At 51.1% G+C, this 25,983-nt stretch overlaps 1 protein-coding gene across 1 annotated transcript; it reads right to left on the reverse strand.

Moving 5' to 3' along the window:
• Window positions 1-24,414: 24,414 nt before the first annotated feature.
• Window positions 24,415-25,008, reverse strand: LOC149810329 (uncharacterized). The gene has a single exon (XM_089994291.1). The coding sequence runs from the start codon at window positions 25,006-25,008 to the stop codon at window positions 24,415-24,417; it is 594 nt and encodes a 197-aa protein (XP_089850417.1).
• Between the last annotated feature and the right edge of the window lie 975 nt (window positions 25,009-25,983).

Here is a 25,983-nt window from a genome sequence, read left to right on the forward strand (position 1 = left end):
CTATGAGTGGCGGGAATGCCGCAGACATCCCTCTGCAGCCTCCTCACCTCATCCAGATCTCCAGCAGACATTCTGCTCGAGCGCCCCAAAGATCATCGATGAAAACTGGCTTCAAACAAGACCCTCTGTACGTGTTTGCCATCGTCGCAGCCCACGCGTGGCCAAGACAATCCATGTTTATTTGATTAATTCGCATCCTGGCACAACAGCTGTATCCAAGTGGATCCCAGCTGCAGTCGTGGGATATTTAGCAGAACTTGGCTCAAGTGCTCAGTGTTTCACCAGAATGGAGATCGGACCCCATTTCTGACCCCAAAATTCATGTATTTTCAGGCGTCTAAACCAAACAGTACCCTGCCTTGCGAATCACTTCGAATGCGCTTGAATACAGCTGCGTGTCGTGTGCACTTGGCACCAGCATGCTTGGAAACTATTTGCCAGCACAGCCTCAGCATCTGCACGCTGTAAGCCATGCCCCTGCCCGCATTTGACATCCGCGTGCTTGGCAGCTGCAAGACAACGTGCAGTCAGCACCTACGAGCTTGGCAGTTGCATATCATCCAGCGCACACTCAGCAGTCGCACACTTACCAGCCAATTTTCACCGTCCACTTGCCGTCTGAGCGTTCACAGCGTCGTCCACAGCTGCCATCGTGCTGGGCTGCGGCACTCGTATGTTGGCGAGGCGCAGAATGTCATTACAGAGAGCGGCTGAAGACTCGTTAACCCGACTGCCCGCAGACGGTTGTAAGATGCTACCAGCTACGGGCAGCAATGCCGACTTGGATGAAGTCGATGTCGACGCTTCCGTTTCGCTTTCCAGTTGAGATAACGAGAAGACGGCGAGCCGGGAGCCAAAGGACGGAGCTTTTGTGTTCTTTGTCCAGGTTGATATGTCATGCCATGGGAGGGGGTGCTTCAGCCCCAGGTTTAGGTCCCAGTGGCGTGCGCTGAGGATGTGCTTTTTGCCGGCGTCGGTGATTGGAAGCAAGTCACCCCTGCATGAAATGCTGAGGGTTGGGGCGTTTGGACACCACAGCATTGAGCACTGACTATCGTCAGCTAGCTCAAGCATAGTACACGTCTTGAATGATGCTGGCAGTCTCAGGATACGTGAACAAAGGCGTCGCCTTTGTTGTGAGAGAATCGTCGCGCCAGGGGAGGGAGCATTCGCAATTCGCTATGAACATTCGTTCCGACACACAACCATGCGACACCATCGGGCTGGAGGCAATCATAGATGATGATGAGCAGTACACAAATGACTAAATCAAAAGGCAAACTACCACAGTGCCAGTGGCACTACCATGTTGTGCCACTGAGCCTTCACGACCTGTGCCACAGCTGTGCAGGACAGAATGGGCTGGGCATAAAGCTGTGGATGTAACAAACATTCTGCGACGCATCATGAGATCCCTTCTCATGTAGTGGCGGTAGCCCTGACTCCCAGGTAGTACTTGGAGGTACTTGGAGGTGGGTGTAATCCTTTCATTATAAGCAGCTACTGAGCATGCTGGGAGAAGCCTGGTGTAGTTGCATATTAATATGCATGTTTCTCCATGTGAATGAGGTGGAAGCTGGGAAAAGGTACATCATCACAACATCATAGATAGATAACAGCAGGAACCAATCGGGACAGGCCGAAAACCAAATACAGCATCATTACATCACTTGAATAATGGCAGAAATGGTCCACAAGCAACAACGGCAGCACATTTGAAGTGATACTGCTCATTGAACGTCAGCGGTCGGAACGAGCAAGCCTGTCATGAACGCGCGGCCGCTCGCACGAGCTAAAACTTGAAGAAAAAGCCGGTACAGCATCATACATACAGCGTCGTTACATGATGATGATGATGTATCTTTTTACAACACTACCGCATCCACATGGACATTGGCAACTCCAAGAACTACTTGGGAATCAGAGTTATCATTACCATCACCTGAGGCAAGCGTACCTGGACCAGCCTGACTTACCATAACCTGACCTGACATGTCTTCATCCTCTTCGTCCTGTACCCTGCAAGAAAGGAGGTCATCCACGGCTGACCAAAAACGACCCGTCAATTCCTTTGGGAGATCGTCGCAACCCACACTCAAAATCTTTGTCAGGAGATCAACTCCCAACAGAGACTCCAATTTAGTTGCCACATTCCCACCTTGTAATCCAAGACCTCCAACCGTTTCAAGAAATTGGTCTATTTTTGGCCACAAGATGGGACAATCCACGGTACAGTGAACACAGCCTGTGTGAGCATCCCCCAAATGCTCATCGCAGTCCTTGCAGTGATACTGTACGGGATCCACAAACTCGTAAGTCTGATGTTGAAGTCGGCTTCGTAGGGCAAACAGCTTACCACTCCTAGCGCTCATGATAGTACGAGCCCGAACAGAGGACAAACTTGACAGATATGGTGCAAGCCTGCGTGGTTGTTCACCGATGCACGCCCACTTCCATGGCACCGCAGAATGCGGCGATGCAACATATCTGGCTTTCCCTTGAATTAAGTACCAACTCCAGATATTGTCAAGGAGGTGTTGCCTATCAACCTCATTAGTAGGCAACGCCTCTGCTTCCAGCACTGGCACATTCACTACACGCACTCCCCCTTGAGATCTGGAGGAGATTCGCCTAGCGACCTGCTGTTTTGAAGATGTCAGAGATATTCAGGTCGTGGCAAATGTCCGCTGAAAATTTCTGCACCTCTCCTTGCCAATTGGCCCCTACCCTCGGGCGTCCGACTGCTCTGTGCCCGGGAAACGATTCGCTTTTGCCAGTTTACACCATCGAGTTCCCTGTAAAGTGGACAGATGCTTGTCATAGCATTGTTTAGAGGCATCCGTTAGAAGCGAGGGGGGCAGTAGGCCCAAGTCTGTGAACAAGACTTCTGAGGCCACTTCTGAACACTGCAATCCCATCACTGCTCGCATCGCCTCCTTTGCGACGACGTCAAAGCAGCGTCTATTGACTTGTGAGGTTGACCAGACCTCACTACCAAACAGAACTGAGCTATAGATGAAGGTTTGGATCATCATTGCGCGGGTTTTGATCGGGATACGATGACAAGCTAGCAGTGGCCTCCAGTACCCCAAGGCAGCTCGCATTTTGCCCAGTGCTTGGCTTGCATGTAAATCCCAAGATCCGCTTTCTGTGAACCAAACTTCCAAGTACTTATATGATTGCACCTGCGACAGAGCGTGTCCGTCCAGTGTCCAGGTGTTCAATCGCTGCTCAGCTGGGACGCTCGCTGATTCACCTTCCTTGGGATGGAACACCATCACCACACTTTTTAGCTTATTTGCTTGCATACGCCAGCGTTTCAACCATTCAGCCACATGGTCGATACTGACCTGCAAGTCCTGGGGGTTCAGTGTCAGACCATTAAGGTCGTCCGCGTATGTGAGGGCCCTGACCTCGACCCCTTGTGCAACGCAAATTCCTTTGGGACCGCCTGCCGTATGCAACGACTCCAGCAGATCGTCGATATAGATGTCGAAAAGTAAGGTGGAGAGGGGGTCACCCTGGCCGACGCCTACCATCAATGGGAACGACTCCGACATCTCGCCAGCAATGCGGACCGAGGATTGTGACTTTGAAAACAAGTCTAGCAAGACCCGCCACATCTTGCCTTTTACTCCTTTAGCTTTCAGTTTGTAGAAAAGACCTTCCCTCCAGACCACATCGTAAGCCTTCTTAATGTCCAGGAAAAAAGCATAAAGGGGCTGCTTTGTTGCACCTGACTCATTCACCATCTGAGCCATTGTAAAGATGTGGTCGATGCAGGAACGTCCTTCCCGGAAAGCGCATTGGGACTCATGAAGTCCCACCGTTTTTTCAAGCCGTAACCGGACCATGGTGCTAAACAACTTGCGGATGATTGAGATGAGCGTAATTCCCTGGTAGTTTCCTGGGTCAGTGGAATCTCCAGCTTTATACAGACTCACTATAATCCCAGTCCCCCACTTCGTGGGAACACTTTCATTTCGCCAAACCTGGTTCAGCAGAGACAACAGCTGGGCTTTCAAATCTCCTCCACCATTTCGGATCAGTTCGCCTGTAATATCATCGCTATCAGCCGATTTATGTAGCGGAAGGTGATCTATGGCACCATTGATCTCCTCTTCCGTAAACTCCTCATCCAACTCTGGCTGGAACACGTCCTTGCCCTCTTCTTGCCAATTCTGAAAGTCGGCTTCTATCAGAATCCGATGGTCTTGAAGAAAATCGGGATCTTCCGATGGACTTGCCAATTTTGCATAATGTGTCTTGAAGACACTGGCGATTTGCTGGGGGGTATTCACAAAGTTTCCTTGCGAATCCTGGATCCCCTGACAAGCCGTCGACGCTTTCCGAGCGAAACCAGCTCTTGAGTTTCTCAACTGCTTTGCTGATTGCCACGCACGTTTAGAACCATAACTTTTATCCCAAAGTTGTACCGTGGCCAGCTGATCAGCAACCGACTGCTGACCTTTAAGATTTCGCTTCAGCAGATTCTTAACCTTCCTTAGGGACACAAAAGCGTCCCAGTCTCGTGGGTCCTTAGTGCGCATCGCTAGCTCGTATGATTGCTGGCTCTTCACTGTGATCTCATTGTACTCAGCGGTCCACCAAGGGGCAGTGCGCCTGCCCTTGCTTAATTTCTTCCCGATCGTGGAGCTTGCTACCCTGACAATAATATCAGTGATCTGAGTTGCAATCAAATCGATTTCGCTTTGCGAACTCTCCTCATTCAGTTCACCCAGGCTACCGGTGGCTGCCGCCACCTCCTCGGACATGAGATCACGATAAGCTTTCGCCACGGCTTGGTCCTCAAACTTGTTGAGGCGCCATCGGACATTGGTCTTAGGCTTAACAGGCCGTTTCTCGAGCTTAGTGGGGATATCGACACACAACAGCGCATGGTCTGTGTCGTCGTCTAGGGGGTGGTGGGTGACTGAGCGGGCACATTTCAGCAGGGCACGAGGACCTAGTAGATAATCTATCACTGAATTCCCTTGGGTCCTCAAGCAGGTGTACTGTGTCTCCGGGCCGAACCGGTTTCCGAGGGAGAACAGGTCACATTGTGCCAACAACTGTATCAACGCCTTGCCTTCTGCATTGATGGTGTCCTCTCCAAAGCGGGGGACTCTTGGGTAAACTGCCGCGGTCTCGCCGCTGCTATTCCCGATACGAGCGTTAAGGTCACCACAAACTAAGACCTTGCTCTTCTTGCTCCAATGCTCAATATCAATGGCCAGATTTTCAAAGTCGGCTGTCACATCTGCCAAACTTCGAGTGTCCGAGACCGGAGGGACATAGACGCTGGCGATTACCAAATGGTTTCGTCTGTTGGTACCCTTCACTCGTACCCAGGTTGCTTGTGTATGTTTCTTTCCTCGCCATACCAGTGTATCAACATCGGATACCATGTCATCACCAATAAGGAAGCCAGTGCCCCCGCCAAGGCGTGTGCTAGTCGGATACCCGGCTGATCCCACAAACTGATAACCGGGCAGCACTATTTCATCGATTGAGGGATGAAGCCAGGTTTCCTGAACTGCACAGATGTTGACTCCTTTGTCCCGCAGGACTGCGCCAATGTCAGAGACCTTATCACTCTGGCTTGCAATTTTCAGGCCTCTGACGTTCAAACAACCCGCTTTGAACTTCCCTTTATCCTTCCTGGCAACAGTGGCTGCAACTGTTGCCGATGCGTGGGCACTTGTGCCCACGCGAGGCTCGGTGGCCTCTTCACTCATTCCAACCGCCCCAGCTTCGCACAAAACAGAGAACCTGTTGTGAACTGCAAGCGTGGGGTTTCCTTCCAGCGCTACCAAAGTCATATTGCGCTTATCGTTTGGTGGGAACAACATCCAGGAGAATTGATCATAAAGGGCCACTCTACACTTTGAATGCTTCAAGTGTTGGTTGAGATCAAATACGAACGGTACCATACCTGCCAACCAGATCTTTTTGATATCCGCGTCCTTGCGGACACTGAGCACCAAGAAAGGGATGCCGTTTGCACTGTTCCGTTGACGGCTATAGTGACAGCCTTTCAGAACCGACATCGTTGCTGCATTGGCTGACATTAGGAAAGCTGAGCGCGAGGTAACACAGTCCAAGGGTCCAAAGAAAGCCAATCTAATTCGTTTGGGAAGGACTGGTTCCAAGTTGCTAGGGAGAGTCTCTCTCTGGTGGTCACCCGAGTGTGTTGTAAGGGAGCTCGGGGCGCGAGGTATGGTGCATGTCTGCGTCTCCTCTTGCACTGGAGAGGGATCCGACAGGATCGGGGGGGCAGTCAGATGAGCGCTGTTGTCGGGAATACCAAGAATTTGATTCGCTTGCGTGGGAACCCGACATCCGGCATCCCCTGCGCTCACCCGCTGGTCGGAAGCCTGGCCCGACATTCGGCTCGCGACGGTAATTCGCCGGCCTCCTTGGGACGTTGGGCTAGAGGTGGCGCCCCTTAATTGATTTGTATTCATAGTATTGGGTTTCCTGTTCACAGCAAGGAGTACTGGCACGTTTCTAGGACACTCCCGTGTAGCCGCGGCGCGGATGCTCTTAGCCGAGCAGGCCTCAAGAAAGTGGGCTCTTGGCAGCAATGGAATGGAAGTAGGGAATGAGGGGCAATTGAGGGACACTAGAGACAGGGCGCATCACCCTGTCTCTAAACTCAGGATTATGGCTCCTGGGGGCAGTGGAACGGATGCGGGGAAAAAAGGGGGCTGGAAAGGTATCACCCAATTCTCTATCTCATGAAAGGCAACTGGGGGCAAAGGAGGGGCGGAAGCAGGGACTGAGGGGCTGCGAGCGAGCGCGAATTGAAAAAGACGCAACTGCCCAAGGCGGAACACCGTACAAAGAATTACGGTGGGAGCCAGAGTAACTTGCGGGTACAAGCATACTCTGATTGCGAGGTAAACAGTGGGGCATTCGAGATAGAATCACCTTTTTCCTCAGGTAAAGGATATGGTTCCACTGGCGAAGAAGTAAACTGAGGGGCTAACAGCGGTCGCTGTACCGGGGATCAGGTCACCCACGATCTTCAGGCATTCGACTCCTGGGGGCAATGAAAGAGTAGTCAGCCGTCTTGAGTCTTGGTCTCGTGGTCTTCTGGTCAGGTCAGGCAGGCAGTCAGGCTACCTGCAGCACACTTAGTGGACCAAGCCATCCAGTCAGTAAAAAAACACGAATCCCAAGAAAGTGCAAGGAGTGCCACAGTGGAGCGGAATCGTTGTAAATAAGAAATTGATGGTAACCGCCGACTAGCAGAAGGCTTCGTTATGGGAAAAACGGGCCTTCGCTCTCGTGGTATGATTGCGGACAGAGCAGGGGAGGGGGCTGGTGACAGCTCAAAGCTGTCAACATATACCTACCTCGGGCCTCTCTTCCCCCGCCCCCAACCCCGTAGGGGTTGGGGGTTAGGGGGGAGAGGGGGCAGCAGTTGAGGGTTATTACAACACTGCAATTCTGTCGCGGTAGGTGATGAGCGAGCAACACTAACCAGGATCGAGGAACGTGCAACAGGGTTCTGAAGGGCACGCACATAATCCCTCCAAAGCGAATTCCCCGATTTCGCTGCGTGCCCTGACATCGCTGGATAGCAATGTATATAATTGTCAGGCAACCGACAGAACCAAGCCACACGAACCAAAAGACCTCGTTACTCGCATGCGACTGGTTATTACAACACTGCAATTCTGTCGCGGTAGGTGATGAGCGAGCAACACTAACCAGGATCGAGGAACGTGCAACAGTATTCTGAAGGGCACGCACATAATCCCTCCAAAGCGAATTCCCCGATTTCGCTGCGTGCCCTGACATCGCTGGATAGCAATGTATATAATTGTCAGGCAACCGACAGAACCAAGCCACACGAACCAAAAGACCTCGTTACTCGCATGCGACTGGTTATTACAACACTGCAATTCTGTCGCGGTAGGTGATGAGCGAGCAACACTAACCAGGATCGAGGAACGTGCAACAGGGTTCTGAAGGGCACGCACATAATCCCTCCAAAGCGAATTCCCCGATTTCGCTGCGTGCCCTGACATCGCTGGATAGCAATGTATATAATTGTCAGGCAACCGACAGAACCAAGCCACACGAACCAAAAGACCTCGTTACTCGCATGCGACTGGTTATTACAACACACTGCAATTCTGTCGCGGTAGGTGATGAGCGAGCAACACTAACCAGGATCGAGGAACGTGCAACAGGGTTCTGAAGGGCACGCACATAATCCCTCCAAAGCGAATTCCCCGATTTCGCTGCGTGCCCTGACATCGCTGGATAGCAATGTATATAATTGTCAGGCAACCGACAGAACCAAGCCACACGAACCAAAAAAGACATACATCACATAGATAATGGCAAGAAATAGTCAACAATGCAGCATCATCATCACTCGAGCACATGCACCCAAGGTCCATCGCACCTGTAGTGGACTCTTTGCAAATCAGAGGAGCTATCCACCCAGAAGCTATTTCCGAGGACGCGGTACCCCTCATCACCAACGAAGTGGCACCCGAGAACCTCACTCACGTGTGAGGTGATATTAGAACCTGGGGCGCCACGTCGAGGGGTCATGATGTAGTTGAACTTGAACACAGGGGCTACAACTCCTGCACAAGATCGAAAAAACAAGTTATGATGATGAACTAATTGATTAACTCCCAAGCAGTTCTTGGAGTTGCCAATGTCCATGAGGATGAGGAGTGTTGTAAAACGATACATCATCATGTCATCGTCTGATCCAACAGCCAACCAGATCACAGCAGCTCAACCACACGATGCCAACAATGATTTTTGCAGCAACAACCTGCTATTTGTTACCTCCATATATGCAAAATATTGCTATTTGCGCTATCCAACGCTACTTCGAAGTAGCTGATTCACTCAGTCAAGCTGGCCCTTGCTGTTGAGCATATTTCAAATTACTCTACTTTGACTGCAAAAAGGAAAGGTGCCAACATGGACCGGCAAGTTGGCATCAAGAGAGTGTGTGTTGTTCCACATAGCCGCACCTGGACTGAACCGATACTTTGGCTCGTGCAACAATGAAGGCAGCGAGTCAGCTTTCTCTGCGCCCCCCCGCAGAATCAGGTAGTCCTCGACTCGCAGAAACACTATCCACGACGAGCTCTTGCTGTGAACCTCGAGGCACTTTTGGTTGGTGGCTGCGTGGACTGCGCTCGAATTGAGGGGCCCATCGATGATGTGGTTGGGGATAAAGTCGACCGTACCCTTAGCTGCCGAACGCAGAACCTTCCGGATGCCTTGCAGCAGGTCTGGGGGCGCGGGCACTTCCCGAACGTCAACCAGCATGATCTTGTGCACTCCAAGCCGCCTGCGGGATCGCTGAGTCATTCTTGACTCAGCTGAAATGCTTGCGCGATGCTAGTCTCCATAAGTCCAACAGCGATGGGTTTCAAGGCCTTCTGGAGGCGCCAAATCACCAAATCCCACAGTGCAGGCCACCAATCTCAGGTTCCCTTTCAAAGAATTATGAGACAATTTTTCAGTATTAAAGCCGCAAGTATGCTACGATCAAAGCATGCCAGATGCGGCCGCCGAGAAACCCAGCTCACAACGCCCCACAACACCACACACCGCCCCAGTCCATGGGCACCTGAAATGTCAGCAGCAACAGAGACATACTGAAGGCATTGCAGGCGCATGATTTCACAGAGAGTGCTCGTGTTGTGTAGACGCGAGATGAGCTTTGGCTGTCTCGCCCGTTGCCAACGCCGCCATTTTTTGGGCTGGCATGTTTATATTTGTATACCAGAGGCTACTCGCAACAACTCCATGCCAGAGTTGCGTATCATACTTGAGATCAACAGTATCAACATACAAGAAATGTCGGATCACCTAATGTAACTAATTGGCACAGAATTTGGACTGGCGACGCACTTGTGGTGCTCCATCCACGCCTGCAAGGTTTGAGGGGACACTTCAGCTGGCAGGGGAGCACAAACGACGATGTCAGACTGCCACTTCTCCGAAAAGGGGTGGGCGGCGAGGGCGCGAAGGACCGCTGGGGGCTTGTCCATTTGGCCCAACCCTGACGGGACCTCGGCCTCGGGAAGGAACTGCACATTGCCTCCCAGAAAGTTTCAGCACGCGATGATGTTGGCGATGGCGATCATGAAATAAATGATTGGTTGCTTTCGACCTGAGCCTTGCTTATTGTTGAGATATTTAGGTCAGTCGGTGTTTTTGGCTAAGTGCTCTTAGCTCATCCGCAGCTGTCCTAGATCTGTCAAGTTACGTAGTGGCTGTTTACACCATGACTGGAAGGTGGATGTGGTGATTTCCTTGCATAACGAGAGACGGAAGCGTCTAGCAGTTCGTTACGTGATACCTTTTTCTAGGACCTTCCGAGGTTGCCGTCCGCAGTATATGACCTGGAGACTGCAATGTGTAGCACGCTCTAGTTTCTGTTCAACCTGTCGAACAGAGGTAACACATCGTTTGTCAGTGTAACGTGAAAATCCAACACTTATTGCTCTCAGTACTTCGCCAATGGGGTTCAATCCCCGTTTCTGCCCCTGAAAAATCATGCATTTTCAGGGATACAGAACCACAAAGCAAAGTGCCCGGCGAAGCACTGCTTGATCTTATTTATGTGATGTAACAATGGTGATCATGCGGGCGATGATACGTATCGCCTATGTAGGGGCATTGCTTTCATGTACCAACATTGTCTTCAAGACTTAGCTCGTGCGAGCTGCTGCAAGCTTGCTTGTTCCGACCGCTGACTGTCAATGAGCTGTATCAATTCGAGTGTGCATTCTTGGTTGCGTGTTGACTTCTTCTTGCCATCATCAATGTGATGTAACGAGGACGCGACTCAATGTGCATTTCCGCAGCAGGTGGCAGTGTGGCTGCGGTGGGCGTTGCCCCCGATGTTCTGTTTACTTTGCTTGGATCCCCTGCTTTCACGCCTTCTTCCTTTGATCCCGCATGTTCATTGGTGTACCCATGTTGCACCGGGATGTGCACAGCGTCTCGATGAAACAAAATGGATGCAAAATGCATGAAATGAAGGAATGAATGAAAGATTCGATGAGCTGTGTCACTTCAAACGTGCAGTCCTGGTTGCTTATTGAGATTCTCCTGCCATATCTATGTGATGTAATGAACGAAAGCTCAAAGAAGGCGGCATTGACAGCCAGAGCTGATCCGCACGATCAGGATGTGCACAACATCTTGATGCAACTCGCAAAGAAGACTAACTAAACATGCAACTGTTGGTCCATATCTCGTGAAGTGCTCTGTGCCATGCGGAGCATGGGCAGGTGCAGCCTCGGTGCACAAACCCTGGCCCTCATACTCGCCGATAGTGAACTTTCAAAAGATTGTGGGTTAGAGGGGGCAGCAGTGCAGTATCTCTGGATAGCTGACGGCACCGGATCATATTCATGCAAATTTGACATCAGGAGCTGAACAGGACTGTAAGTTGAACATGACATGCAGGTCCCTGTCATCAAGCATTAGCAGGCGGAGCATGCATATTTACATTCAACCGCACCGAGGGATACCCAGCATGCTCAGCAGTTGCACAACAGAGGAGCTATAAACCTGTATGCGTGGTGTTTTCAAAAAGCGAACAAGCATCCATGTTTGCATTCTGGTGCCCGAGGATGCTCAGTTAGGGCACCCTGAAAAGGAGTGAGAGCCGTAACCCCCACAACCCCTCCATGCCTCGATGAGATAAGTGGTTTGGCCAAACTAAACAGAAGTGTATCGTGAGAGCTGAGACCGCATAAACATCGAGGCCTTGTATGTCACAAGGAAACTGTTGCACCAGTTGAACAGGGTGCCAAGACTCATAGTCTCAAGCCGGCGTGGAGAGTCGCCAATAAATACATTTGAAGAATGCGTGTAGAACACCAAGCGATTGTGGTAAAGAAACTTGCACATCTGAACATGCTGAGGCTGGCGGGGACATCATATTCGTTTACATATTACTCTTTGTTATTGATCATTATTATCTGAATATGCTGGGGAATCCTCACCTCGATGTCTGGAAGCTTCGATCTCTTTGTTGGGACTGGAGGCCAGATAGCCCCACCTCGATAGCAGCACTCCTTGGCCAGCTGGATGCCTACTTCACATTCAGGTGCCTTGCGCTCCTCCCTGTAGGTACTCGTTGCTGGTTGTCACTCGAAACAATTGTTACGAAAGTTCGATCTCTGAGAAATCTTTGAGAAATACGAAATCCATTACTGTGGGCCAATCAAGTAAAACGCTGCAGAAACATCTTTTAACTGACAACAATGATCACTTAAATGCCTGATCACATGACAATGATGAATACTCTGTCGATGTCCCGAAGGAGGATGATGATGCATCGTTTTACGACACTGCTGCTTGCTTTGATTGTTACATAGGTCTACTGGTGCAGAATGGCGCACAGGCTGAAAAGCAACACCAGGTGTGTGTTCATATTGATATTGAACATACCAGCGTCACTGGTACACTCATGTAAGTCTATCAGATAGTCCCAGAGAATCAGACATATACAGGACTTATATCATCAACTGGTAATGTTACTGGTACTGTCGACAGCCCACCTTGCAACGCGCTGGAACAAGGCCTCAGTCCGAATGGACTCCCCAGACTTCTTGTCCGATGTGCCGCGAGTCATTTTCAGGAGATAGTCATCGTGGCTGCGCGTGAGATAGTGCTGCACAGATGCTCGGGAGCTGCGAAGCGGACTGCGGGATTTGTCGAGCCATGGCGGGACTCGTGAGCTCGCTCGCATCATCTGCTGAGTAGTCTCGTTAAAGACCGGGGGCATTGGCTCGCGAGCGTCTGTGACGTGGATCCCGTCCCCCCTACATCAGCAGCGGTGCGAGATCGGCACTCGAAGGCATAATAGAAAGATAGAAAGAAAGAAAGGAAGAAAGAAAGACTCCAGCCGCAGAAAGGCGGCGTTGAGAATTTGCGCGTAACAGCCAGAGCTGACCTCGTGCCTTAATGGAGGGATGCAGCATTCCCCACAGGAGGATGCAACAACTGAGGCTTTCGGAATGCCGGATTGATGAGGTGGCCTTGGAAGGCATAACACTGTTTAGAAGCTGCCTATTTCCAGATAGCTCAACTACTGCCAAGTGGTTCTTATGGTTGCGAATGTCCATGTGGGTTGTGAAACAATACGTGATCATCATTGCCGACACCTGAATGGTGATAGTTCGGAACTCATACATCGGAATGTATGTGAACAAAGCTCCAGCTTGTTGTAACGGCAAAACGTGTACTTGCTGCGGGCATGAGCGAGTTACTGCGAGCACAGTAATCAAAACGGCAACGCGTTTCATGCTATCTTGAGACAGTGGGATCGAACCAGCCACCACTGCTCAGGCGGCAGGCACAGGTAATCATACTCAGGTGATTATAGCCCGAGTAAGCATGTCCAAAAAGCTACAGGGGAAGCAAAGTAGCCTGTATCTCTCAGCTATGGATATGGTTGAACTCCAGGCAAGCGGTTGGCCTTCAGAACAGCTTACCACTGAAGAGTATGGCTTGGTTCCCAATTTGTTTATTTATGTGTTTATTCATGTGCCAACTCCCAACTGGGGTGCAGTAGTGCTTGAAGAAAATACATCATTACATCGCATAGACAATGGCGACAAGCAACCAAGTAATCACATTCAAAACAAAACAGTGCAATCTCAAGCGCAATCTCAATGTACATCACCATAACATGACACAGATAATGGCAGGAAATTATGAAAGGTACATTACCTCAGCTTACATCAATATCTCACATAGAATATGGCAGGTAACAGTCAACAAGCACCCTGACAGCACATTCAAAGGAATACAGCTCATTGAACGTCAGCTGTGATCATTGCATCATCATCATTTTGTATCGCACCAGTAGTATGCAGCATGAGCGTTGGACACCGCCCTCAGCCAAAAAATGTTGGCCAAAAGCTTCCCGTACATGTTGATTGGCCAGGTCTGAGGAACGCAGCTAGTGTAGTGCAGTAGAGGGCCGCCCGGGCTTGGCCGGTGGTCATGACCCGCTGGGCCGAAAACCCGCCACTGCAACCACAGCCCTGAAACAACAACCACCGGTTTCAGTCGGCGCCACCATAGATAGCCTGCCAGGTACGCGCACTGTGACCAGCCTGGCTCTCCATAACCCAACCTGACATGTCATTTTCTCTTTGCTCGGCTTTACCTCATGTGACAGTAAGTCAAAGCGACAAAAAGCCATTCACATACTGAGGTCCAGAGTACATTCTTAGAACCTATGGTATGACTTCCAAGTAGTTCTTGGTGTTGCCAATGTCCATGTGGATGCGGCAGTGTTGTAAAATGGTGCAACATCGGCATGGCGTTGCGTGGACTCTGGCTTCCCTATCTGCAGCTATAGACTTGGAACTTTGACCGCTAATTGTAGTGTTTCGCGAGACATATGATTTTGCAGGCCTAGATGTCCAATAATGCATAAAGATGGGGCCAGGAACGGAAATCGAGACCCCATTCTGACAAAGCACTGACTGATCGATAGGTTTATGGCATCTCCCGCTCAGCAACGTTACGCCCACTGGTTGCCCAACACCGTACTGCCATATTTCCATGGGTATGGGTCGGCGCTTAGGGACTAAGAGCACTCGAGAGAGCCTGCGTTGAGAACAGCCATGGCCCAGCCTCGCCTGTTGTCAATGCCGGGCATCTCGGCTGGGCAAATTTTGCTTGTTTTCATAGGCGCCGACCCACAAGTCATACATTCGGCTTCTGAGGTCTGGAGTTGAGCTGAAGTGGTGGAGTGAGACGCTTTGGCGCCAAGCCCTTCAGTCATCTCTTAAATACACAGAAGTGAAATAGCTACGTACCTGGATCGAAACGGAAGTCGGCAGTAACAGCTTTGAGCGCTCCAGGCGTCTGCTTCACAGCTTCGTCCGTGATCACTACAAACTCGTCCAGATCCAGCATCAATAGCCATGAATACGCTTTTCCGTACTGATCCGCACAGTGCTGGTAAGCTCCCACTTGCTTTCCGACGCCGTTCAGAACGATCCATGTCACGAAGCCATCCTCGATGTAGTCGCTCACAGCCTTGGACTGTTCACCGTCGTTTAGGGAGTTGTCAAACAGCACGATGTGGTCAACGCCAAGCCATCTGTGAACAACATCGCCGGGTAAGGCAGGCTTATCTCATTTGGCGTTGCTTTTTTGAATTCTGATATGAGTTCTGCTATGGAGATGTGCCTCAATAAATAATCAATAATGATCACCATTGCAGGATACAGCAAGTTGTGGGCGTGAATGCAGGTGTGTGCATGGGGACTTTAAGGTACCTGCCAAATACCTTTTGTATTCTCTAGATGGCTGTTAAACTTTGCTTGAGGCTGGGAAGCCACCCAGTGCTCCTCCAGATGGATTTCGACCCCATTTCTGTACCAAAAAATCAGGCCTTTTTCAGGCACCTGGGTCTGCAAGTTACACGACCCGGCGAAAGGCTGTATTTGCCAGCCCGAAGCAGGCAGCATTGACAACGACGAGACAAACGGAGCTGATCTTGCTCCTAGATGGGGGGATGCAGCATCCCCCAAAGGAGGAGGAAACTGTGGACGCCATTATTAAATTGTTCCATTGTTCTTGGAGTTGCCAATTTCCATGTGGATGCGGTACTGTTGTAAAAAGATACATCATCACCAGCTGGCCTACCCTAGTGCATGCGACAATATCTTATCACCGAGAAGTGCTTGCATCCTCAACGATGTGAAACAGTACTTTGCCCTGCTTTCATTTCGTCATTTACAGGATGATGACAGAGCTGAAAAGCAGAATGGGATTTGAGGAATTGAAGTCAGCTTGCTAGTCAGCCACACAGTCTGGTCTGTCCATTTGTTTTGTCTATGGCGTTGTGCTTGGCAATGCCGTTGCTATCCTTGTCTATAACCCCGCATTCACTTCACAAATATTTGACAGCTGGTAATGAGACATACTGCTGACCGATGCACTGCTTGCTGCTTGACCGGTCAGAAAATTCTAAACCCCCTTGTCAACCCTGACAACTCTGCAGTTATGGGTGCGAACTCGAGGAGAGCTAACTTCCGCGTACGAACGAAATGCTGGGACCCAACTTCGAGTGAGGTAACGCAGGTGGTTGCCTCTGCTTCTTGGGCCAGCTTAACACAGGCCTTTCGTCCTGTGTTCAGCTAGCCAACCAAATGGTGAACTTGGGCCGACTGTCTAATGCTGCAAGCATGTTGCTGCTGGCACAAAAGCCACATGTGGAAAGGCGATTCATGATGAAAGGTGAAAGTCCTTGTCCGCTGCAATATACCTTTCTAATCGTTGTAACCACCCTCGTAAGTAGGCAGTTGTCGCGGTCCGCATGGACAACAACCTGACGTGCGCTGTGGCTTGTGAAGTCCAAACGCGTATGGTCAGCGTCTGTGAATATTATTCACAAGGCAGCATTCTGATGACTTCCGATTGCGATTTCGTGGAGATGTGCAAGAAACAGTCTACCTCGTGTGCAAAAGCGGCGAGCTTGCCTCGGGCACCCTGCAGCATCACGAACCACAAAGCAAGCCCGAGGTATGGCCTTGGATTCACCCGGGTAGATATGATATTAAAGTGACTATCAGGACCCGTATACCAACACACGACTATCTGAGTGCGGTACCGTGATTTATTATGATTGCGAAGGCTGTGGGACCGTTCGTATTCTAGAAACCACATGACGATTTGTGTCGAAGTCCCTGCGTCGACAATGAATATGCGACCGCAAGTGTCCACAAGCACATAATCGCAAGCAAATATGCTGTGTACTTTATTGACATATCTATTTACCATGTATACGGCTGAAAGAGAGTTGCGAGTCCCGAGGTGCGGGTGTCGTACCCAATGCCGTACTAAAACACAGACAAAATGCATATCTTTGCCGCACATAAGTTTTGGCATTCTGAAGAAGATGAATCCCTAGATCCCTAGAACATGCCTGTATATCCCAAGACATGCTTCTACACCGTGGACACGTTGCCGACAGCGGCCACGTATGAGAAGCAGTTTGCCGCTGTCATGCACAGGGAACTGCCATGAATGAGGTTGACCAGTAGCTTAAAATTATGTAACCACGGCAGGCACTGTGGCGTTGCAGGTAGACTTTTACCTGTGATATTGCAACCACTCCCGCATGTCGTCGGTCGCCTCCTTGCTGGCGATGGCGCACCCTAAGATTGAGTTGTCCCATTCCGTCGAAAAGGGGTTGCTACGTTCCAAGGAGGAGGTGCGGTCAATATGGCTGATCCTCCGAGCTCTTGTTCTCCTTGGTGTGCGTGGCGCTTGTGGTGTTGCGCTTGAGGTTCGAGGCAGCGATTTTTGCGTCGATGGAAAAGGGTTGTAAAGGATCGAAAGCGATATAAAAATTGCCAATGCGCAGGCAAAAATAAGTCGTTTCGAACGCCACCCCCTACACTCTCGGCTGCCGTTCGCCGATATACACCGTGCAGTCGAGTGCGCGCTTGCCCTGCGTAAGCTTGGCAAACTCTTTGTGTACCTCATTGCGAAAGAACATCTAAAACGAGGAGAGTGGAATGCAATGCATTGCTGATGCTTTCATGACACCTTTGCGTGCAGATGGTGCTGGGGCTACACGTCGTCATATTATGCTTTGGTTCTTTTTTTTATTGTCCTTCGACACTACACCTCGCATAAACATGACTATTACAGTGTGTTTCCGGCCACATAGTTCACATTCCTTGTAATGGTGCAAGGTAGGCGTTAGTGCGCTGTCCATTTTTGACGAGAATCTCTTGCCCAGAGCCTGGCAGAGTGTGCGAGCTATCCAAACAATGATGACTGGAGGTCGCACCCTATCAGCACCCTACTCCGCCAAGGCCATTCTGCAATCACCTTGGCAAGGTCCTTGCCGATTGGCCTTGCTACAAGTTGCACCCTGCGTACCTACAAATTTCCAACTTGCTTCAGTTCCGTGCATCTGTCGTACAGAATTCGTCTGTGGATACAGTTTCATAGACTTAGTGGCACGCGTGCTTGAACCAGATAGTTGAGTGCTTTCAGATTTGTGTCTGTTCCGTTACCTAGCAGGCTGGCATTTTCGTGCACGGCCGACTTCATGATTTGCGCCTGATGTCCGGCCTTGGAGAGCCTCCAAGCAGTTATGAGACGATATCAAGACGCGTTCTGCAGGGATTGAGGAAGATTGGAGGTGACAGAATCACAGCTGCAGCTTGGTTGTGTTCTGGGGGTGTCGGGCTCCTTGTTCTTTTCTCACAAGACTGGGAAACCAAGACTGACAACGTGGACAGGAACCAAAAAAGCAGTAGATTCGACGGACACGCGTTATCACAGCTGCGTCCAGCTCTACGGAGCCTGTTGTCACATCTGTACGGGAGTGATTCTCGAGCGGGATCGACAAGTCGGATGCAGAGCACAGGAAGTGACCCATGCAACGAGCAATGAAACCCTGGAGCGTAACCAGCAAGGAGGAACCTCACAAGTGCAGCCTGTGAAGGCGCTGTGCGTGTTTATAAATTCACTTGTATGTATAGGCCAAGAAGCCTACGAAATGCTACTTGGCTCGGGCTTTTGGAAGTGCAAACCTTTTCTCATGCAAGCCTTATCACTGTGGCCGACGAATCCTGTCTCAGCAGCGTGTTTGCATGGTCATCATATTGAGCTTATCATGATGAGCTGTTGATCTCAATCATTTTGGCATCTCAAGAGTTGTAACATTGGAAATTGCAGCTATAAACTGACCAAACTTGATTCTTGGCAAGGCTGTTGGATTCTTGGCAATGGACACGCTGCAGATATCACAGGTCTGGCTTAGGATTAAAACGGCTGTACGCCCGGTTCCCTTAACCTGCTTAAACCATAAGTTCCTCTTCACATTGCATGATACATTAGAACTCAAAAGGCACCGTCGCTTCGTTTATGGCACTGCTGGAAATAAGGTTCACCCCGAGTCCCCTTTTCCTAAACCGAACTCCTGCACTCAAATCTGGTGAAATTGACTCATGGGCGTCCAAAGCGCCCACAGCCTCGACGTACTGAGGCTCGCGAGTCGGCAGAGTTGCGGGGAGCGTGCGCAGTGGTGCACGGAAGGCACCGAGGGGCACCCGTGCAAACATGCACTGTTGGAATGCAAGTTCTTCACTAAGCCAGTTACACAGGCGCCTAGCGGCGGCGCCACTACAATCGCAACAAAATACGCCAGGGTGCATGCAGCACGCTGGTCATAAGACGGACTACCTAGCACAACATCTTGAAAATGAAATGATTCGTTGTTTGTTTGTGTCGCTGTGTGCTTTGTCTTCCTTTTTCTTTTCTTTTGTTCGTCTTTCGGTAGCCTTTCCTTGATTTGCCGGCCCTGTCGCTTGTAAATCAACATCTTGAAAATGAAATGAAGTAAAATGAATAACATTTCTTTCCTTTTCTTTGAAATGAAGAAATGAAGCACCAATTCACACAGGCGTGTTGTGTAGTCGCGGTGCAGAAAACTAAGGGAATTGATACAACGGGGTAAGTGGGCTGGCAGCTATGTTGGCGCGCTGGCAATCACGCTCTCGACGCGTGGCAAAGAAAAGCACAGCAAAAGAGGCCTCAGGCGGCAAAAGCTGACGCAGAAAAGACAAGAGGCTGACTGCAAAGACACCACAAGCTGCAGGGGGGGGCGGGCGGGCGCCAAAGAAAAGCTCAAAGCCGCCTAGCTGCTAGAGAAACCCAAAAGCCAGCAGTTGTGCTTCTGAAACAAGCCAAAACAGAAGGACACGTCTACGAAGAGCACTCCCAGGCAATCCAACGAGGTCAATCTTGGAGTTTCCTCTAGAGCGTCATTGGGGTTATCTCCCGCCACCATGTGACGAACCTGCAAGAAAAGGCTGAAACCAATATTAAAGATTGTGCTAGGCGGTAGATGGCAATCGAGCTTTATTTTTTATTTTATGAAAATTTCCGGAAATTTTACAATTTTTTTCAGGCGGGAGCTTTGTGCTTTGTTATGGCATGTTTGTTTGCTAAAGCTGTGGCTTGTGACATGGGCGTTTGGCGTTGCTACTTGATTTCGGCCTTTGCAAGGATCTCCTACTGCCGGCTCAACTCTGCAAGCGTGTCCAAGAATGCACGCAAGCCCTCACTTGATGCGGTTTCACACCGCTCAAGCACACGGTTTCTTGGAATTTGGCCAGCGCTGTCCTCCATGCATACGGCGGAAAGATCTTCCTTCTTGCATGACTGCATTGCCATGGTCACCAGGAGCATAGCCCAGTCGTACTTGGGGTCTGCAGCCGTGCAAATGATATTGAAGTCTGGATGCATTCCCTGCACAGTTGCATAAGGGGTTCAGGCCAGTTCAACTTGATGCTAGCAATATGTCGAATGTGTCATGCCCTTGCATTTTGGATGCACAAATTTTTACCGTCATGTCAACCTCTCGCGCTGCCTCCACCTCAACAGGTGAATAACGATGCAATGCCCGAATGACCTAGCACAATTCAAGGCTGACCAGGACACTTTTGTGATCTTCTTTCATATACGCTGTCTGACGACAAAATCTGACACGACGATTCTTGTTTCTGCAAGGAGTTCCTGTTTCCGTGAGCACAGTCGGGGGAGAAGCATGCATACAAGTACAAGGACGACTGGCAACCGCTCAAGTTGTGGGCGTATTGGGGACATATCCCGTGCCAACGACACACACTTGATCTCGACAGTAACCGGGATTGGTGACCGCGCATGCCTGCAACGATTCAGAACGCGATTGTGAGTCATGCAAGCACCTATACCACAGGGTTGGCCAAAACCCCCCCCGGTTGCCCCAGGTCCCGCCGGCAAAACCAGGCGCGGTAGAGAGAAAGGTAGTGAAGCCTACTGGCCAGTGATGAAGTGGGAGTGGGACAAAAGAGGCAGGAAACGAAAACGTGCGATGGCTTGCGGCGCGAGACAACGGCATTGTTGAGAGCTCAAGCAAGAGCACGCATGTTTGCATGCATTGCAGCCGAGTCACTAAACAGCTGCTAGACAACATGAAATACGTCAACACGACTCAAGCCATATGTGTTGAATTGGAGTCTGGCAGGCTTTCATCACAGATGGACCACCACGACACATGTCTCAAACATACAACACTCATATGACCAGCGCTTGTAAAATCGCACCGGCGTGGAGCTGAGGACTTTCTGGCCTGTACGTCGGCATGACCCATAGTCACCAAGCAGCCAGTCACTTGCTGTCTCACCAACAAAGATGTTTGAGGGCTTGATGTCAAGGTGGACAAGGCCTTTGCTGTGCATGCAGGGTGGAGTTTTATTAGCTATACACGGTTGACGTCACTGAGCTGACGGGTGATCCTGACGTCACCATCACACTTTTCTCACACTAACGTCGCGCCCATTCTGAAGCCCACACACAACGGAATCGAATGCGACCGGTCTCATTGGAACCAGTGCTCAAAATAAGCCATAGCTCTGTTGGGAGTGTTTGACCTAGTTGTGCATACTTTGGCAGATATATTTTTCGCGGATTTCACATCGCCCGTACAGGGTCAAGACGTTGAGCAAATGTGCTGAAAAAGCGCGAAACGAGTAGGTAAAGGCGGTGCCTTCACCATACGCCCCGGGCCGAGACGCGTCTGTACATATTTTTAAAATTACAATCGGATAAGTATTGAGGAAGTTGTGGTTAGGGGAGTGCCGGAGATAGTCATGACTTTGGCCATAGGGTACTGTGCCTTAATCAGCTCGGATGGAGGCGAATGAGGGCTCTATGGACAGGTCTCAAGGCGTACTACAACGTTTAGAACGGCGGGATTTTGGGAAAATGAGTTTCCAGACCACAGGTGTAGCTGTAAGATGGGCTACACAACAGCAGGTTTTCGCGCGAAACATGGGGTGACTTCATATGGGCCCTACTACCCGTGGCACACGCTACAGGCCATGTACTTTTGGGAGTGATGTCAGAACTCACATTCTCATATTCCCACGCTGCGAGCATGTGACATTCTTTCATCTGTGCACGTGGGGGCTTGATTGTGTGGCACGGCGACTACGCGCACGTACAGGCCAGCAATCATAGGACTGTATCTCCGGCCTCAGAGCGCACCAGAGTAGGAGACCGCCGCAAAAACATAGCAATTACACTTGTGTATGCTGTCAGGAGGGAGGGGGGAGCCCCTCGCCCGGTCAAGGGTGGGGGGGGGCCGAGGGGGCAGCCACCTTGGCACCCCGAAAATATTCGACTGCTGGGGGTATATGCTGGGTTTGGTGCTATGTAATGTGCATGAAATCGCAGGATTTGACATGTTTGAGCAGTCCACCATGTCAAGGGGCGTCTGGGCTGTCGATTGAGCCATTGCAAGGTGGGTGGTGCAAGTCAGCATGTCGTAAATGTTGCCAATTTCCTGTGTATAGCTAATAAAACTCCACCCTGTGTGTTCCAGCGCCCCTTTGATGCGCCGCCCGCCGTCCAGCAACGTCGCTTCCTCCATTTGTGGAAGCTGTTGAAGTGTAGCGCGGTACCAAGGCATAACCAGCGCTGCATGAAGAGCATCAGCCAAGAGCTGTGTTGCAGGGGCGACTTCCACATGGACCTTGATGTTGACCACCTCGCAAGGAGCAAGTCCGTGTGGCGCATCTCCGCACTGCAAATCCAACACCTCAATAGCCAAGAGCTCAGACTTCTTGGAATCCATGAGACATGCATCATGCGAGGGCAGTAGCTTCACGATCTTCAAATGCATGTACTGGTGGTGACTTGGGGCTCTCCGGGTGGATTACCCCTTGCAACTACTGTGTCGTAGCTACCTCATGGTACTTGTACCTCTGTTCCGCCCTGGGTACGCTCATAGCATGGCTCCACTGGGAGGGTTCGTTGGCAATGTCCGTCATACTTGCTCGAAAGCTCGCCGCCGTAATCAAGTGACAGGCGGCGTTGGTGTAATCATCCGGATTTGACATCTCAAGGCAACATTCCCGAATAGGCAACTTTCCCATGGCAACAAACACGGATCCAACGCGTTAGGAAGATTACACCAACAAATGTGTCAGGTGGTTTGCGAGTATCTTGCGCTTGCCCGGATGTGAGCGTCCGACGCGGGACCTCCCGTCTGTCGACTCGCGGCCTTCCAAACCGCGGACAGGGCTCCGATTCCCGCGCTCGTGGCGGGAGCGAGCCTGGCAAGAACAAGTGACAACTCACCCCAGCTACTGTTCGTGTTCACAAACGAAGTAACTCGGTGATCACTACCCAGCTGCCGACCGTGTCAAGGGTCGCACACATGCATGCGTGTTAACAACATGTAAAGACAGCCACCGGCACTAAAACTCAGACGTGGTAGCCATTATCGGGGGGTGGGTGGGACAAAAACACTCTGTCAGTTTGACGCCCGCGTGGCTGCGCCGTCGTGCTGTGGGTAGGATGTCGGGTGGATACCTCTGTACCGATCGCGCCTATATATAGGGATACAGCCGATCAGGACTGGCGCACACATTGCGTCCATCCTCTTGCATAAGCGTCATCACACGTTGGCTCATCTTACACGATCACGATCACGCATGCGGCAACTGCCGTGATACGCACATCGCGTTTTACGCGCGATCCCATGAATCTGGCCTACACCTCGAAGTGTAACCTAGGATCAAGTATGACCTTATCGGACACTGCTCCAATCGAAGCCCAGAGACCGTACGCCACGCACGCCTCGTACCAGCACGTTATAAATGAACCTGAGCAGTACGCGCATAGCATGGCTCCACTGGGAGGGTTCGTTGGCAATGTCCGTCATACTTGCTCAAAAGCTCGCCGCCGTAATCAAGTGACAGGCGGCGTTGGTGTAATCATCCGGATTTGACATCTCAAGGCAACATTCCCGAATAGGCAACTTTCCCATGGCAACAAACACGGATCCAACGCGTTAGGAAGATTACACCAACAAATGTGTCAGGTGGTTTGCGAGTATCTTGCGCTGATGTGAGCGTCCGACGCGGGACCTCCCGTCTGTCGACTCGCGGCCTTCCGAACCGCGAACAGGGCTCCGATTCCCGCGCTCGTGGCGGGACCGAGCCTGGCAAGAACAAGTGACAACTCACCCCAAACACAGAAAAACCCCCAAATCACCTACACATCATCCAGCACCTGGAGGCCTGCGTGGTCAGGAGGGCCGACAGCCGGTAAGAGAACCGCCCCCCAAGTGGTAGGGTCTCCGACCATCGTGCTGAGCATGCTCCGCGTGGCCTTCAAGTGCGTCTCCGGAGGACACACGATGTAAGCCCGATAACATGCCGATTTTTAATCACCCTGACGCTGGATCAGAATGTCCGGAACTCCGGCAAGCGCAGCATACGAAGCTCCACCGCGGCGAAAGCTGTGACCCGACACAAAGTCCGGGTTGACGCCGCAGAGCCTAGCCATGAACTTAGCCGCGTTAGCCAGCTAAAGCTAAAGCGTTATGCACGACGCCCGGATAACGTCATCGCGCCGATACGAAAAGGCAGCGGCGATCAGAGACGGCTTGTTGATGGCTTTGTGACGTTCCCACGCTGCCACAGGGTCCAGAATGTGTCCACGTTGGCCCTGGATCCAAACAACCAGAGTCCGTTCGGAGAACTGGATTGTCTTTGTGGCTTTCACTCTAACCTTGAGGCAGTACTTGTTTGAGTCCACCTCGATGTCCCCGGCGAACATCAGCTTAACCGAGTACAGAGAATTAGAGTTGGTGGTAGTGTTGCTCTTGCGAAAGAACCCGAAGAACGTCACCAACACACAGGCCCAAAGTGCTGCCCCATAGGGCGAGTCCACCTGTATGCTGTTACGGAGAGCAGCCAGCATGGCTGGCGTGATCGGCGCCTTGGGGGCTGTTCCGCCCCCTTTCACGTGCTTGATGCCCTTTAGCATACGATACAAGTGCGGCCAGTCTCCGGCCGCCTTGATGCCAGGCAATCTCCGTTGAGAGTAATAGCTCCGTAACCCTTTCAGATATTGCAGGATCGTAGTGTACTTGACTGTTCGCGCTTGTATAGCGCAGTACATCATCGCATCTGCCTCCGTTGGATTGAGAAAGTCTGAACCGCTCGCAATGCAGAACTCCGCGAACCACTTCACGTGGTGCTCGTACTGACGCTTGGTGTTCGGTGCGAGCGCCTGTCCGAATACGTACAGACCTCACTCCACAACTTCTCTCGTTCAACCATCATCTCAGGAATTGCACCTGCATAAAATGATTTACACGTTCCTAAGGCTGCCAAGCCAAACAGAATGCTGGCCGGTTTGGGCCAGCCAATCCAACGCGTGAGAGACGAAGTCCCCGAACCGCTCCCGAGATAGGGTATCGGCCAGGACATTGCTCTCGCGAGGAATGTGCTCTGGTACTATGCGCACATTGTAATCTACGCACAGAGACAAGAAGGTCCTAGTAGGAGCCGCCAGCTCCGGAGAATCCAGAGCGGCTGTCAGGTCTCGCACACACCGAATCGCCGTAACGCTGTCAGAGCGGAGACGGATTGATTGTTTAGCAATCAATGCACGGACCGAACAAGTCTACAAAGACTATGAAAACAAACATCTCCCAGTGATTAGCGACCACACTAGGTGTGGGCCAAGTCCCTGGAGATGAGATAGCGGCGCCAGCCGGGTAGAGCGCATTGCATTGTGGGCCCGAAAGCCCGACGAATGCCCCTTCAAAGAAAATCCCGACACCACCGACCCCTCCTCGGGCGTCTAAGTCCCCTACTCGGAGAGGGGTGTCGAGGGCTAGAGCGACGATAGGAACACGGCGGTCCCCATTAAACTTGATGAGATTGTCGTCCCACCAAGCCATGTCTAGCCTGGTCTTGTCCTCTATCCTGTATAGCCAGGAAGAGGACCTCGCCGTTCCGTCAGAGCGAAAAGAAAATCGTAACGTGCGAAGACCATGAAGGAATGCGCGGCCACCGAAGACCACATGTGCACAGAAGCTCAAGTATCCGAAGAGACTATCGAGCTCCTTGCGTGAGGCTGACTCCGCGGAGC

This window comes from Nuphar pumila, unplaced genomic scaffold, assembly GCF_984573655.1.
Source record: "Nuphar pumila unplaced genomic scaffold, dmNupPumi1.hap1.1 HAP1_SCAFFOLD_385, whole genome shotgun sequence".
NCBI lineage: Eukaryota > Viridiplantae > Streptophyta > Magnoliopsida > Nymphaeales > Nymphaeaceae > Nuphar > Nuphar pumila.

What these genes read in the sequence shown, in the direction of transcription:
- LOC149810329 (XM_089994291.1), bottom strand. Translation starts at nt 25,008, where the DNA reads ATGATGTACTGCGCTATACAAGCGCGAACAGTCAAGTACACTACGATC.